The following is a 14,083-nucleotide window of genomic DNA, read 5'->3' as shown; positions in this document are numbered from 1 at the left end:
TTGGAAATGCTGTGGCCAAGCAGGTCAATGATTGATCAAAAACATTCGTTATCAGGTGGATGAGCTGTGTGAGCACACTATGTGTCTAGTAAGAAATAACATACATTGTTTTGATACTTTTTAAACATTTTTGAAGGGAATTTAAGTGAAGATTTAGGGATCTGCCAGGATTTGACCTCTTTCAAATGCAATTCCAATTTATCTAAGTTATCTTTGGTTGGACTCATATGCAATTGAACTTGATAGTATAGTGTTACTTCAATTAGCCTGTCATCATCCAAACTAACAACCTGTCTCTTCACAACAACTCTGTGGGCCGATTTGTGTTTTCTCTTCACAACATTGTCAGCTAAACTGATCAATAGAACCATCAAAAGTAGAAGACACATGACTTTGTAGATCATTTAGAAAAAATATGCCACATGAGAGCTGCAAACACTTGACACAATTACAGATTACAACAATAAATTTTAAATTTTGAAGTATTTAATGATTTACAAGACATTACGGTGACAAAAACATTGCTCCAGCTATAAATTCTACTGTTATTACTGTTTCTAACTTAAAAGTTAATGAAAATTACCATGAACATTAGCATCATAATTACAATGATAAGAAGAGTTGTAATGACAATAATAACCACATGACAATAACAAAAATGATCATAATGTCGGGGAGGAGATGAAAAACAGGAACAAGCCCAAGAAGTAAAGACACAGCTGGGAGTCACTGTTGGGACATTTGGAGCTGCAGTCACGTTGTGCCAAACTCTGAACCTCTCCTGGAACTCTTTCTGTTGGGAACCATGGAGAAGTTAACTTAACTCATCTGACCAAACCCATCGATACATCAGTCTGTAGATGATTTAGTCGTACCAGCTGAACAAGTGGCCCAGCTGAGTCCAAACCAGGGGATGTGTTCAGGGTCTCTTCATCAGGGTTGGAAAAAGTAGCAAAAGAGAAAGGGGGGTTGTTTTCCCCAATCCTAAACATCAAGAGAAAAACACATTTGTTGAAAAGACGTCAAGTTAATAAAGCCGATTTCAGAAGGTTCTGTGAGCGGTCCTGAAATCTAAAAGTTCATTCTTCTAATTTAGTATTGGCTCATGAGCATGAAGTGAAATTGTGTGACCTGTAGCAGACCTCCCCGGGGTCCACCCACAGCGTCAGGTTCACAGGCAGCTCCAGCTGACTCATCTGAATCCTGCTCTCCCGACAGGCTCGAAGCACTTCTGGATCCCACTGTTGGACCTCGTTTATTCTGATGCACCTGCACAGCACAACCCTGGATTATAGTTGAAGCACAACTAACGTCAGTCTTGGACTGAAAGTGTGATCAGCCAGTCGACCTGTATGCTTGTCCTCTGCTGGGGTTTTCTGGGAACCAGTGACCACTGAATTTCTCCATCAAAGCCACGCTGAGCCGCTCCAAAAACAGGTCTGTTTTCTCAGGGTCCAGTCTGGCTCTGGGAGCCAGGAGGGCTTTTAAGCAGCAAACTGCAGCAGCGATCTCTTTCTTCATGTTTGTGCTTTCATAAAATGTGGTGAAGAAACTGCCGTCAGTTCAAAAGCAATGAATGAAAATGCTTTTGCATTCTCGTTGAACAAAATTCAACTTTGATCTTTACAGCTTTATTACAAATATGTAGTCTAAAGTGAATCTTGGTTTCAAATTTTTATCCATACATGAATAAATAACATTCATAATCCTTCGTTAGGTCTATCCTGACTATAAAAACCTACTTTTATAGCCACTTTGTCCACAGTAGGTGTCACAATCAAATAAATGTTAAACTCTAACAGAGATTAAGGTCTATACATTGTGCCTCATTATGCTAGCCCTGCCCACTGCTCATTTTTATTGATTGTAGGTAGTTCATGATGCAGACAGGCTGACTAGAAACAGGAACAAATAAGGTAATCGACTGTCGATTTTTAAACGTAAACAATTAAAAAATATATAAGGTCTTGGTTTTGAATTTGTAAAATCTTTGTTCTAAATCCTGAACCTGTGAATCTCCTTTTCTTCTGCTGGAGGGAAAAAAAATCTGTTTTCGTCATTTGAATCAAATCACAAAAAAGGTCAGAATAAACAGCTGAGCAAGCAACAGTTCTATACATCCTCTGACACACAGTATGAAATATAATTAACACATTTCGCACACCTTACATACATGCAGAGGCAGAGAATCAAGTGTCTTTTGTTTTCAACATCTTACCTACTAATTTGTAGTACTTTCCATCACTGCCCGGTTGAAGTTAATTGATACCAGTGATATAGGTGATAGTTGTGATACAATTAAACAGTTGTAATTATATTGTGTTGCTTTGAGTTAGGATGCCTTTGATTACCTTGTTTGATCACCTTTGATCCTTATTTATCAAAGGTGTTTACCTCTGATCTTCTTTCTTTATGATCAAGCTGAGTTTAGTTAGTTCTTACAGGCTGCTTCTAAAGAGACGAGCAGACAGGGCATGACAGGGACCAAAGAATGGTCCTCGTAGTGCACAAACACACTAGGATGTCCACCCCAAAACCAGCAAGGACGGGGTTGTGCACGGAACTCTATCGGCTACTCTTATTGTACACTTTTAAAGACTAATTAAAATGAGTAATAATTTACTACTGTACGTCAAGCATGTCCCTCTTCAGAGACACAGCTGGACACTAGAGGCTCTGCTCCATCCTCCATCATTCTGTTGAAATGTATTGCTGCTGCAGCATATTTCTGTAACATCTAAATCTAGAATAGGTCTGATTTTACTGGACAACAGAAGGAAAGTTTCCCCTCTTAAGAAAAGTTTTTAACACGAAAAAAAACATCTTTAAATGTTGATAATTCACTCCAGATTGATGGAATATTTCATTTCTGTAAATTTTTTAAGTTTACACTCAATCTACGATAGTATTTAGTCGTCCTCGTGATTCGATTTTGAGTATTTTCCCTTTAGAAGCCACGCTCATCTGCATATGCGTCGGCACTGGCGCGTGCGCATGTGTTTTTGTCATAAAAAAAACAAGACTAAGACATAGTACAAACATAAATCTGTAACATAGATATTAGTATATTTTACAGTGTTGTTCGCTTGAAATTTTCTATTATTGTATGTGAGATCTGGGGAAAGAAGTCCTTAAGAGCTGACTAATTAAAATTCGACACGATGTCATACATCATAACACCTGGCGGACCAGAGACAAACTGGAGATTTTTCTGGTCTGTTGGAGGAGATCCTCTTCAAGAGGACATTAATTGATTCATGACGGAAGAAAAGATGGGGGGGGGGGGGGGGTCTAACGTCTTCAACAACCAATCATGTTGTGAAGACGTTAGACCACAAGGGGGCGACATGTGCTATTAATATGATAGAAACCTAACTATATTCTTCAAAAGCAATTGAAGTCTTAAACATAGTTTTTTTCCAAAATGTCTTAAATGATCATATAAAATAAAAAGAGGCATCAGTCTGTGTACAGTAAAAGTGCCAGTAAAAATGCCATTTGAACCTGAGAATTCACTGCCAGTTGTCATTTCTAGCTCTGAGCATTTTTTTTTACCGTCTGATTTGATCAAAATGAATACACTAGGTCTCCAATAGTTTACAGCAGCACATTTTATGAATCAGCGGCAAAGTTAAGCAATGTCAGCAATGTGGTGGATATGTTCCAGACACTTGGACTGTGGCAAGAGCTTCAACACTTCCCCTGTGTTTGCACTTCAGATAGAGGAAATGCCACTGTGGTGAAGGAGAAAACAGTTGGCAACTAACTACTGGAGTAATTTAAGAGGTCACGGGGATCCTCGATCCACAAAGGGAGTTCTGCAAATGAGTTGGGAGAAAGGGAGGACACAAAAGGGGAGTTGGGTGGAAAGGGAACAAATTGGCCAAAGATGGGAGTATAGCAACTGGATCCAGATTTATACTGATGGGTAAAACGGTGCACAGAGATTCAAATGATTCTGCATTCGGAATCAGTCTTAAGAAGCATTCAAACTGGAGCAGCAAAAAGTCAACGAGACCCAGTGATAAATATAACAGAGTAGGGGAAATATGTTGGGAATTCAGATTCAGATGGGATTTGTGTTGGGTTTTTGTAGACCCCCAAAAAATGCAAATAAACACGGGCAACAGAAGTAGGAAGCAGAAGTCATAGGGAGGTGTTTATTTTCAATACAACGGACAGTCAATTTACAAAGGAGTAGTGAGAATAACAGTAAAGAGCAATACAATAACAAGTTTAAGAATCGGCCATAGAAACATAGAGATTGTGGGGAAATATTTATCTTAATTATCAAGCTAGTAGAGTCAGGAATCAGAAGCAACAGAACATGTTCTTTTAGTATTTAGGTAATATACTTAAGAAAGAAAATTGATGATGATGATGATGATGATGGTGGTGGTGGACTAAAGAAAGTCGGGATATGATGAGAAGAACATTTTGAGATATGTAGAAACTTCAGGTGGGAGGAAAGTTTTTTATTTTTTTAAATTTCGGACCTCACCTGGATTATTAAAAGGTTTTTAATGGGAAATGAGTGATGAAGAGAACCTGAAGGTGGCAGCAATGAGACTTCACGGACAATAGCTGCCATTATAGCAAGAAGAAGAAGAAGGAGAAACTGCGCATGCGCACGACCTAGCATGATGCTACCGGCTGAATCAGCTGTAGACATTTTACTCTGTGGCGTTTTAATGATTGCAGTTGGCATTAACTCTGCGTTCCGTCATAAACCTACACCTAAATACAATTTAAACCGTTGTGAAACTCAAATGAGCCATGACAGCTAACGAGGATCAAGAGGTAAGAATTGGTTAGATCTGTTACCGTCTACCTTCATGTATTTCCTCGCAACTTAACCTGCGTTGATTTACTCAGTTTTCCCCAGTTACAGACGTGAAAACACATCGTTTATTATAATTGTGACTATTTGATGTCGTTTGTGGACAAGAAAATTGTTAAAACAAGCTGCTGTTTCCATATATAAACTCATCCTCTCTGTTTATTATAGATGGAGCTGGAGGCTCTTAGATCTATCTATGATGGAGATGAGTGTTTCAAGGAAATAAGTCCTGTTTCCTTTCAATTTAGGGTGAGTATTTATTTTATTGGCTTCTTTTTAAAACAAAAAAACGACTGTCAGTTCCATATACCTATATCCTCTTTAGTATGGCATAAATATTGCCAAGATATCAAACATCAAGTTGAAAATATATGCAGTACAGGCTAAAGGTTTGGACACACATTCTCATTTACTTTTTTTTCTGACTGACTGAGCTTCATTTTTTAAAGGAATGAGGGCCATTAATTTCTCTTTACTTGCTGATTGTTCTTGCCATATTATGAATTCTAACAGTTGTCCAATAGGGCTGTCGGCTGTGTAGCAATCTGACTTCTGCACAACCCTACTGATGGTCCCAACCCCATTAATAAGGCAAGAAATTCCACCAAGTAACCCTGACAAGGCCCACCTGTGAAGTGAAAACCAGCTGACTACCTCATGAAGCTCATTGAGAGAACACCTTGGGTTTGCAGCACTATCAAAAAAGCAAAGGGTGGCTACTGTGAACAAACTAGAATACAGTGGGACCTCTACTTATGAATGTCTCTACATGCGAAATTTTCAGGTTACGAAACGTCTCAATGGGAAAATATTTCCTCTTGTTACGAAAGAAATTTCAGGATACGAAAGGCAAAACATTTGGCCTGTACTGTATCTATATCGTCTATACTGTTTAAGACTGCAAAAAACAATGACTGTTAACAGGAGCAAAACAGCAGCCACAAGAACAAAATGGACCCAAACATATGACAGCAAACTGGCACATAAGAACATAGCTCAAATTATTTGCCCTCATCAAGGGTGTATCTAACTCTTTAAACAGGAAAATGTGTCTCCTTTGTTCCTGATATTGATGCTAATGTTTAATGGCTGTGGTTATCTTTTGTGTTTAAATGCTATGCAAAAGATAGGAGAGCTGGAGGACACCAAAGCATTTATTCTTGACGTTGCATGGCCTGAGATGTACCCTGAGATGGCTCCAAAAATCTCCCTGGATGCCTTTTTTAACAACAGAATGTAAGTTCCTCACAGTTCTTTACATACTCTGCACAAATAATATATCAATTTGTTGGCACATGACTATCATTGAAAGCTGTTTGCATGTAGTAATTTTCAAATGATACCTGCGGAGTTAAATATTTCTAAAAAAAATAGCAAAGACTTTCAGCTCGGTAACCAGGGATTTAGAAATGCCTACAAATGCAGTGTGACACTGTAATTGTCCTTTTTTTAGTTCTGCAGAGACAAAGCACCTGATTCTGTCAAAGTTGGAGGAGCAAGTTGAAGCTAACATGGGCACCGCAATGATGTACACCCTGTTTGAGTGGGCCAAAGAAAATCAGGAGGAACTAATGGAGAACCACAAGCCCGTAGTCACTGTTGCGGTCAGTAGCATGCATGCTCTAATCCATCCGGTTTTCTCATGTTTTCCTCCGAATCGTTGGCCCGCAGCACAAACACTTTAGGTTTAAACACCATGTTTCTATATTTAACTGTTGTGATTCACTTAATGTTGGTGAGAACTGCCTGGGGAGGTTTGACCTGGCATTTTAACATTTTGCCCTCTGAAAGAAGGACCGCATCTCTTTTGAAAAATAACTGTCGGTTATTTCCTTTTCTTTTAGAACATATCATCCAGTAACGAGATGTTAACTACTAGATTGGCAGCAAAGAAGGACAAAAAGGAGCATTTGACTAAAGCCCAAAAGAGGAGACTCATTAGCAAAAAGGGTAAAACAGCTTTCCTTCTTCTCAACAAAAATTTCAATAATTAGTTTCTTAAGTGTTGATCAACGGAGCCACTAAAGTCTTCACAGTAATGAATATTTCTGATTTCAGATAACAGAGGGGAGTTGCCCAGAGGCTGGAACTGGGTTGATGTAATCAAAGTGGGTGCATTTTCCCCATCATTTTATACCATTTATTAACAATAAAAATACACCCGAGTGATATTCATCATTAACCTTTTCACATTTCTGTTCCCCATTATCCGAATCCTCCAGCATGTAAGTGAAAACTACTTTTAAACTACATTTAAAGTCTTTTCCAACCACCTCTGATTGATTTTTGTCCATCTCTAATGCAGCTGAGTAAATCTGGAGGAAGAGATGATGAGGCCTGAGGAAACAGAGAAATGCACTGAAGACTGAATTCATGACAGCATTTTGATACTACGACTCTCCTCCCATCATCTTGAGAACCAAAGCTGGTTGGGTACTAGTGGAATGGGTGTGTTATACTGTGAGCTGTGAGGCAGACGCCACCAAATTACGCAGCATAGCAAAGGCACTTGTTTTCATACGGTTTTAGGTAGATCAAATATACGTCAAAGTGGAAGTGTGAAAGCATTTTTTTTTAAAAATATATTTCACATTTGTACACGTAAAATGTTACATCCTTTTTTATTTTGGCCAATATTTTTTCCCTAATAACAGAACTAAATCTCAACATTTTATATAAAATTACAGATAAAATATGATTGTGTCTTGTGTAACAAACGTATGTAGAACTTTAACAGGAAATTCTGCAGTGATTGTGTGAGCGTCCTTAAATTTTTAAAGAATAAATATTTTTAAAAGTTTGATGGTAGTTTGATTTGGGAAACTTACACCCAGGATAGATATTTTATTGTGGTGCGATATAGTGAGTTTTCACCGGCAGATTTGCTGTGGTTGGTTGTAGATTAACATAACTGACTTAGATGAGAGCTCAATAGTAACTAAATGAGTATAATTAACTTTAATGAATACAGAATGGAAATGACAAGTTAAAACACATTCCAGTGCACTAACATTTACCTTAAAACATAATGGTACATATTTTAAAGGCAAAAACTGAATAACACAATTATAGAAATATAAAACAAATGTATAGCCTATTTATCAAAAATGAAAGGGGACTTTAAACATGTTGGGTGTGATTTCAGACATAAAAAAGCAATATGCTGAAAAAAAGTCAGCTTCATCTTGAAATTTGAGCTTCAACTTGTTCGTTGTAGTTTCTGTTCCATTCAATCGTGTTTGTTTTGCATCTCAATCCCGAACCAGATTATTTTCAGGACATTTTCAGATGAGGACCGACAGGTGACGGGTCACTACCTGGATCTACGGTCTTTTCTGCTTTTGTCCATGGTCTTTTCATTGTCCCCTCTACACTTTGGGCAGTACCATTTACCCTTTGGCTTGTATGTCAGTCCCACACAGGAAAAGTGGAACCACTCTATGGGGCACTGGTCATTGTCACAGCCAATCATCTCACCATATGAAACTTGCTCACAAAGGCAGTAGGTGGGTTCATTTGGGTCGATGGCAAAGTCGACCGGCGAGTTGTCTCTCTCCTGTTTGGCCTTGCGCTTTTTCTTCTTAACAGACTTTGACTTCTTCTCCTTGCTGGGAAGATTGGAGAGCTCCTCGAGTGAGTCCTCCACCAGAGAGCCGTTAGCTGACGGCTGGCTGGACTCGCGGCTCTCGCTGTTGCGTTGGCGCTGCGGGCGCCGAGCTGAGCTGCGTTCGGGGGCTAAGGGGTCTTGGAGGCTGGAGCGCCGCTCTGCAGACAGACGCTCGGGTTCACTGGGCCCCTGGAGGTAAAGGGAATGGGAGTCCATTTGGCGCGAGCAGTTCTCTATTAGCTCCGTCATCTGGGTCACCACATGGATTTTCTCATCACCCAGCTCCTGGCTGATAATGAGCGCTCTCTGCAACTGGGTCTGCAGGCGCTTTTTCTGGGATACATCCTGCTCACCTTTATACTTTTCAAATACTTCATCCACCTCCTTCAGAACATCTACAAAATAACAAGAAAAAATAAGTATTTTACTCAATTTTAAAAAAGAAGCATTTTCAAAAGACATTATCCTCAGATCTGTAATCCAAATGTGTGATCATTAATCTTCCGATTTGATGTGAAATTGTGCAGAAACTGAGATAAACATGAGTCAGTTTGTGGGATAACTTCCACACCAGATGTCTGAGGCATGAAAAGTAGGAACCGTTCAGTTTCACAAAAATAACGTGACAGTCAGCTATTGCCTACAGGAAGGAGGATAAACGTACAGAAAACAATGCTATGGTGTGTTGATAGTGAAAACCTTACTGAAAAGGGACACTTAACCTGTGGTTACTTAACCTGTGTCAAAAGAACTGAACAATAATAACCCCTGCTACATAAAACACCACGGGGTCACACATCAGCCGACAGTTTTATATTAATTGCACATGAATCGTCTGGCAGAGATGATATATGAACCGTGCTACGGTCACATGATGGTCGGCGTCCATTGCACAGTCACCTGCAACTGCTCCATTTATGATGATTTTGAACCTATTCGCGCTGGATTTTGCAAGTGCAACGACATTTTAATAGTCCGTATGCATGTAAAAATAATAATTCTTATTTATATATTCTATTTTATTCTGAATTTCCCCAAGATTCGGGATCTATGCTGATAATCGAGTAGCTTGTTTGATACTCGTTATGTCCATTGAATTGTTTGTTTTGTTTGAAAGCCATGTTGTTTAAATGACGGCCTACTTTAGCAGAATGAAAACACGCTGCTCGCCCATGCTCCTACCCAAATCGCTAGCTACACTTGCATCATAAATGGAGGTAGCACTTAAAGAAATGTGTAAAAAAGATCACCTTGATACTTTGCATCGATTTCTCGAAGCAGAGAAACGTTTCTTTGTATGTCCAAAGGCAGGGACTCCACACACTCCAGATAATCCTCCACATAGCTGACCAGTTGTTGTGACTTGTCGGCATTTGGATATTGGTGACCTAACATCGTCTCTAGGGTGCATAGGGATGAAATGTCAAAAGAATATATCACTAGAACCAAAAACCTGACAACTTTGTAGTTTATGGAGCAATCACAGGTCGCCGTTTACGTCTAACAAAACTCGAGCTACTGCGCATGCGGAAGCGTTCCCCTTTACATTTTTTTAAAAACTCAACTTTATTGAATTATAGCAACGACAGCGAAACTCAAACATCAAACACAGAATAAAGAGTTTAATAACACAGCGGGGAACGAAGGCAGAAAGAGAAAAGAGATGTGGCAATAAATAAAATAGGCAAACGCAAGAGAATTTTCAAATAACACTTTTAACCTAGAACAGAAACTGTTCTACCAGCTTTTTGCTTTTTTGCTTTGCGAATTTTGCTTAAAATCGGGGAGAGTGTTTCCTTTTCTGCCCCTTGGATGACGTCCCTGAACGCCCAGGCCTACAGGCCCGTAATCCGACCGGGTTTTCTGACCTACCAGGGAGGCAACGCGCCTTGGATGAACTTTGGTAACGTGGTAGAAGCGGTTTTCTGCTGGGAGGACCGAAAACCCGGCAGGATCGCGCCTGTGGAGGGCTGCGCGCTTTAACGCGACCAACTTAAACTTTTAAATAGGTGCAAATTTCGAAATTGAAAAGCAGAGATGTACAAAAATGTAGAATTTATTGGATTAAGTTACTCCAGACTGCAAATACGAGTGTTCCACAGTGCGTTTGGCCTCAATACCGAAATGTGTCTCCTGACAACAAAATAAGTTACAGCATCGGAATTTAGAATGTCCAATAAAAACAACGACCAAATAAAGCTCCACCAGCACTCGAAGTCTGTACATAGAAGGAAAAACCTTATGAAAACACAAGTAATGCATTTTTTGTAGTCGCAGTTCAACAGGCGACCTGCTGTCATATGTTTATCTCCTTTCGGGAATTCTAAAGATTTCATAAGAAGTTGTGTTGGAGCTAAAGTTCGAATCTGTTAGTCATTTCATTTGACCCCCTTTTAGACTTCTTTTTTCTGTTAAATCGTTGCAAACTAATATTTTGGCCTTTTATTAAAACGCGTTTAAATCCAGCAAGTTTCCCAGTCGGCCCTTGTCCAACCCCAAAACATCTGGAATCGTATTACAGGAGGCAGGACACATTCGCGAAGCCGTTGCGAAATTTACAGCTAAAAGCTGCGGTCACGGGGGATAACGGAATTAAGAGAAAGGAAGAAAACACGCATTAAAACATCCTTTGTCGAAGTCGACGCTATGGCAGGTATTATTCAACTCGATGTGTTCTTATAAATGTTGGTAAAGATCGTCGAAAATATGCGATTGAGATTGACATTCGTATTTATTTTCATTGATTTATTTTTCCAAACGAGATCCAGATGTGTAGCGACAGGGCGTGAATCTCACTTCCTGCATCCCAAACCCCCCTTCCCCCCTCCGTCTAAATTTTGTTTTGTCTTTCTGTGAATACATAACTTAAAATTCATAACAATGTGGGGCCGCCACAGATGAGTCAGTCATCATGGAGGAAGCAACCACGGCGGTCCAGAACCCTCTGGTGGCAATTACGTTCCAGAAGAATACCGACAGGAAAAAGAAGTACCTGGAGGCTGAACCCAAAGCTCTGGGAGTGGGTATCTATCTATCTATCCATCCATCCATCCATCCATCCATCCATCCATCCATCCATCCATCCATCCATCCATCCATCCATCCGACTCAATGACAATGCTGAAATTTGCCGTCCCTTTGAGACTTGTCTCTGCTATTCCAGATTACTCAGATTGGCCTGAGTGCCTTTCAGATCATCTGTGTGAGCGTGTTTCTGGCCAAAGATCTGAGCTCTATGGGGACTGATATCCCTTTCTTCATTTCGTCTTCACTGGTAAGGCAATCAAGCAAACTTGAATACTTGGTGGAATTAAATTGTCACCTCTCGTTTTAAGACATTCCAAAATGGTTGTCCCTATTAGCCTATATTATTGTTGTGTGACTGTAGGTGTGTCCACACTCTTTGGGTACCATTATACTCACATATGCGCGCGTATACACGTGTGATTAATTTGCAATTTGTATATGTTTTGATGGCAAATATATACTTAAAAAAACTTTTTATAGAATGCTCTTTGTGATTGTTGCCCACAGTGGTATGAACACATACATTTAGATTATTTGGAAATCCAGAAACTTGTTTTGTAAAATTATTGTGTGATGTTTGTCTATTAACTCTAAATTATAATTATATATAATATGGGGTAGATCTGAAATCAATGGAGGGAAAACATATTTTTTTATATTGTGTGTTTAAGTGTTACCATTCCATAATGCAAATACTATTTTTTTTTGTTATAACAGGTGATAATAGCTGGAAGTGTGGCTATAGCAGCACAGAACCTACATCAACCAACTGTGAGTATTCTGATTTGACATGAGGCAGCAACATTATTATTATTAGAATTATAATAAATACATCTCTCTCAGGAGTTGGAGACAGCCGTGTTCGTCATTGTTTCCCTCCTTCTTTACACATGATTCTTGTCATCATTCTGCTTAAAGTTATTCTTGGTTTAATCTGATAAATGCAATCCATCAATTTGTATGAAGTAGCAAAATCCGGGGACAATAAAGGGTCTGAAATCCAAAATATTTTGTGTAATCAAGCATGGCTAATGGTTTAGTATCTATTGAGCAGCTCATCGGTGTCAATTTGATTAACATTAAATGAACATAAAGTGACTGCAGTTGTCTGTATATGTAATATATCATTCGTAGGCATCAATGGAGGGCTTGTACCAAGCAAACCTGCAAAATAGATCATTCCCTGCATCTTACATTTAGGATTTATATACAGTACATGGTCAAACTTTTAAGTTTAACATTTTAAAGAAACAAACAGTTAAAATGCATCTTTTGTCCTTGTCTCAGTTAAGGGCTTGTTTAGGGATGCAAATTGTAGCCTGCTGTGCCTCGATTTTCAACATTATCTTATCCATGGTGAAAATTGATATCACGCCATCGTACTGCTGGACTTGGAATCGCCATGTAAACTTCACTTTGTACTACGGTAAAGCCTGTTCCAACATCGAGGTGAGTTTTTTTCTTAACCTAACGTCATTTGTAGCTGGAGTTGCGTTAAATAAACCCAACTGAATATGAGATGTTTGAATTTTCTTTATGTCACATGCCGTTTTCACTTTTAACACTACGGATGTTTTGTGTTGCCCCGGTAAAAAGCTCTTTTCATATGATTGGTCCAAATATCCTTTCTGCATCTTCTTTACTTGCAGAAGACACAGAACCATTTCTTTGCAGAGAGTGTGATCATTCAGGTGACGCTGATGGCCATCGCTGTCACCCTGGCGGCCTACTGCTGCAAGGTGGTCCACTGCTGTGCACCAGCTCCCAAAATGGTAAACCATTATTAACCATTATCACTGTTTGAATGTTGTCACCTAAGACGGATCCATCTTAGGGATTCTCTAATAAACTGCTGTCAGACGCCGTAAAATTAGTGTCTGTAGTCTCTGTATATATATATTTTTTGCCTTTGAAAGCATTTACAGCAGCCCGTGACTATTCATATTCTTTCTTATTATTCTTCCCTTTCAGCCGGTGATCACGGTACAAGCAGAGCCGGCCCAACCCTCAAGTGGAAAAATGTAAAAGACAAATGTATTGCTACATGTTTACTACTGCACAAAAATATACTAATCAGATTATATATATATATATATATATATATATATATATATATATACACACAATATATATTACAGAATATGAGATGATGGTATGTGAAAATTGTCCCAAAAGCTTGAACTCTACAGTTCTTTTGCATAAAGTCCTTGATTCTTCTTTCTTATTAATACAGGTTTGTATCATGTTGACACAAAATGGTGTTTATCTTTCCAAATAATAAAATATAGAACAAGATCTTTATTGGAATACAAACACTGGTTTATAAAGTATGAGCAACAGCCTGAAACTTCACCAATAACTGCTTTATCTGGAGAAAACACTGAGAATACAACCCAGAGATTTCTGGGTATGCATGCTCACAAGCATCAACCATTTTTAATGACTTCATTGTTTATTGACTCCTGTAACTCAGGGGGTAATGCAGAGGTGATGCGAAGGGTTCGGTCCGATTTGGAGTCTACACCTTTTCAGAGATTTCCTAATGTGATTCTTCTCCTCGTTCCTCAAAGATAATGTTTGTGGTGTTTAAGGAAGTTTCACAATCGTTG

General features: G+C 39.0%; 4 protein-coding genes across 6 annotated transcripts; 2 read left to right on the top strand and 2 right to left on the bottom strand.

The window, feature by feature from the left end:
• Positions 1–380: 380 nt before the first annotated feature.
• LOC130522959 (protein BTG3-like) lies at positions 381–1,521 on the bottom strand. The gene is made up of 4 exons (XM_057027874.1): positions 1,349–1,521; positions 1,132–1,269; positions 876–984; positions 381–793 (listed from the first exon to the last, which is right to left on the bottom strand). The coding sequence occupies exons 1-4, from the start codon at positions 1,519–1,521 to the stop codon at positions 563–565; spliced, it is 651 nt and encodes a 216-aa protein (XP_056883854.1). The 3' UTR covers positions 381–562.
• Positions 1,522–4,608: 3,087 nt separating this feature from the next.
• rwdd (RWD domain containing 4) lies at positions 4,609–7,641 on the top strand. 3 transcript variants are annotated; one of them, XR_008949729.1, is made up of 7 exons: positions 4,609–4,800; positions 5,009–5,089; positions 5,967–6,076; positions 6,294–6,444; positions 6,685–6,790; positions 6,899–7,065; positions 7,146–7,641. XR_008949729.1 is itself a non-coding variant. In XM_057027645.1 (6 exons), exons 1-6 carry the CDS (start codon positions 4,777–4,779, stop codon positions 6,985–6,987), a joined length of 561 nt encoding a protein of 186 aa, XP_056883625.1. In that variant the 5' UTR covers positions 4,609–4,776; the 3' UTR covers positions 6,988–7,641. The 3 variants fall into 3 exon arrangements, 2 of the variants coding, with proteins under 2 accessions (XP_056883625.1, XP_056883626.1); XM_057027645.1 differs by having other exon boundaries at positions 6,899–7,641; XM_057027646.1 differs by lacking the exon at positions 7,146–7,641 and having other exon boundaries at positions 6,877–6,917.
• A 142-nt stretch (positions 7,642–7,783) lies between these two features.
• ing2 (inhibitor of growth family, member 2) lies at positions 7,784–10,153 on the bottom strand. The gene is made up of 2 exons (XM_057027644.1): positions 9,698–10,153; positions 7,784–8,842 (listed from the first exon to the last, which is right to left on the bottom strand). The coding sequence occupies exons 1-2, from the start codon at positions 9,840–9,842 to the stop codon at positions 8,154–8,156; spliced, it is 834 nt and encodes a 277-aa protein (XP_056883624.1). The 5' UTR covers positions 9,843–10,153; the 3' UTR covers positions 7,784–8,153.
• Positions 10,154–10,369: 216 nt separating this feature from the next.
• LOC130522879 (uncharacterized) lies at positions 10,370–13,769 on the top strand. The gene is made up of 7 exons (XM_057027681.1): positions 10,370–11,100; positions 11,345–11,466; positions 11,611–11,721; positions 12,192–12,245; positions 12,762–12,923; positions 13,124–13,246; positions 13,446–13,769. The coding sequence occupies exons 1-7, from the start codon at positions 11,094–11,096 to the stop codon at positions 13,497–13,499; spliced, it is 633 nt and encodes a 210-aa protein (XP_056883661.1). The 5' UTR covers positions 10,370–11,093; the 3' UTR covers positions 13,500–13,769.
• Positions 13,770–14,083: the final 314 nt, after the last annotated feature.

The sequence above is a fragment of the Takifugu flavidus genome, chromosome 3 (assembly GCF_003711565.1).
Source record: "Takifugu flavidus isolate HTHZ2018 chromosome 3, ASM371156v2, whole genome shotgun sequence".
Lineage (NCBI taxonomy): Eukaryota > Metazoa > Chordata > Actinopteri > Tetraodontiformes > Tetraodontidae > Takifugu > Takifugu flavidus.
The sequence above is the reverse complement of the archived record's forward strand: the minus strand, read 5'-3'. Positions and strand labels throughout refer to the sequence as shown.

Coding starts and splice junctions, on each gene's coding strand:
- LOC130522959 (XM_057027874.1), bottom strand. CDS start 1,521: ATGAAGAAAGAGATCGCTGCTGCAGTTTGCTGCTTAAAAGCCCTCCTG. Junction 1,270..1,348: donor AGCAGAGGACAAGCATACAG/GTCGACTGGCTG, acceptor TGTGCTGTGCAG/GTGCATCAGAATAAACGAGG. Junction 985..1,131: donor CCCGGGGAGGTCTGCTACAG/GTCACACAATTT, acceptor CTTGATGTTTAG/GATTGGGGAAAACAACCCCC.
- rwdd (XM_057027645.1), top strand. CDS start 4,777: ATGACAGCTAACGAGGATCAAGAG. Junction 6,445..6,684: donor AGCCCGTAGTCACTGTTGCG/GTCAGTAGCATG, acceptor CTTTTCTTTTAG/AACATATCATCCAGTAACGA. Junction 6,791..6,898: donor GAGACTCATTAGCAAAAAGG/GTAAAACAGCTT, acceptor TTCTGATTTCAG/ATAACAGAGGGGAGTTGCCC.
- ing2 (XM_057027644.1), bottom strand. CDS start 9,842: ATGTTAGGTCACCAATATCCAAATGCCGACAAGTCACAACAACTGGTC. Junction 8,843..9,697: donor AATCGATGCAAAGTATCAAG/GTGATCTTTTTT, acceptor GTTATTTTGTAG/ATGTTCTGAAGGAGGTGGAT.
- LOC130522879 (XM_057027681.1), top strand. Junction 11,467..11,610: donor CTGAACCCAAAGCTCTGGGA/GTGGGTATCTAT, acceptor CTGCTATTCCAG/ATTACTCAGATTGGCCTGAG. Junction 11,722..12,191: donor TCTTCATTTCGTCTTCACTG/GTAAGGCAATCA, acceptor TTGTTATAACAG/GTGATAATAGCTGGAAGTGT.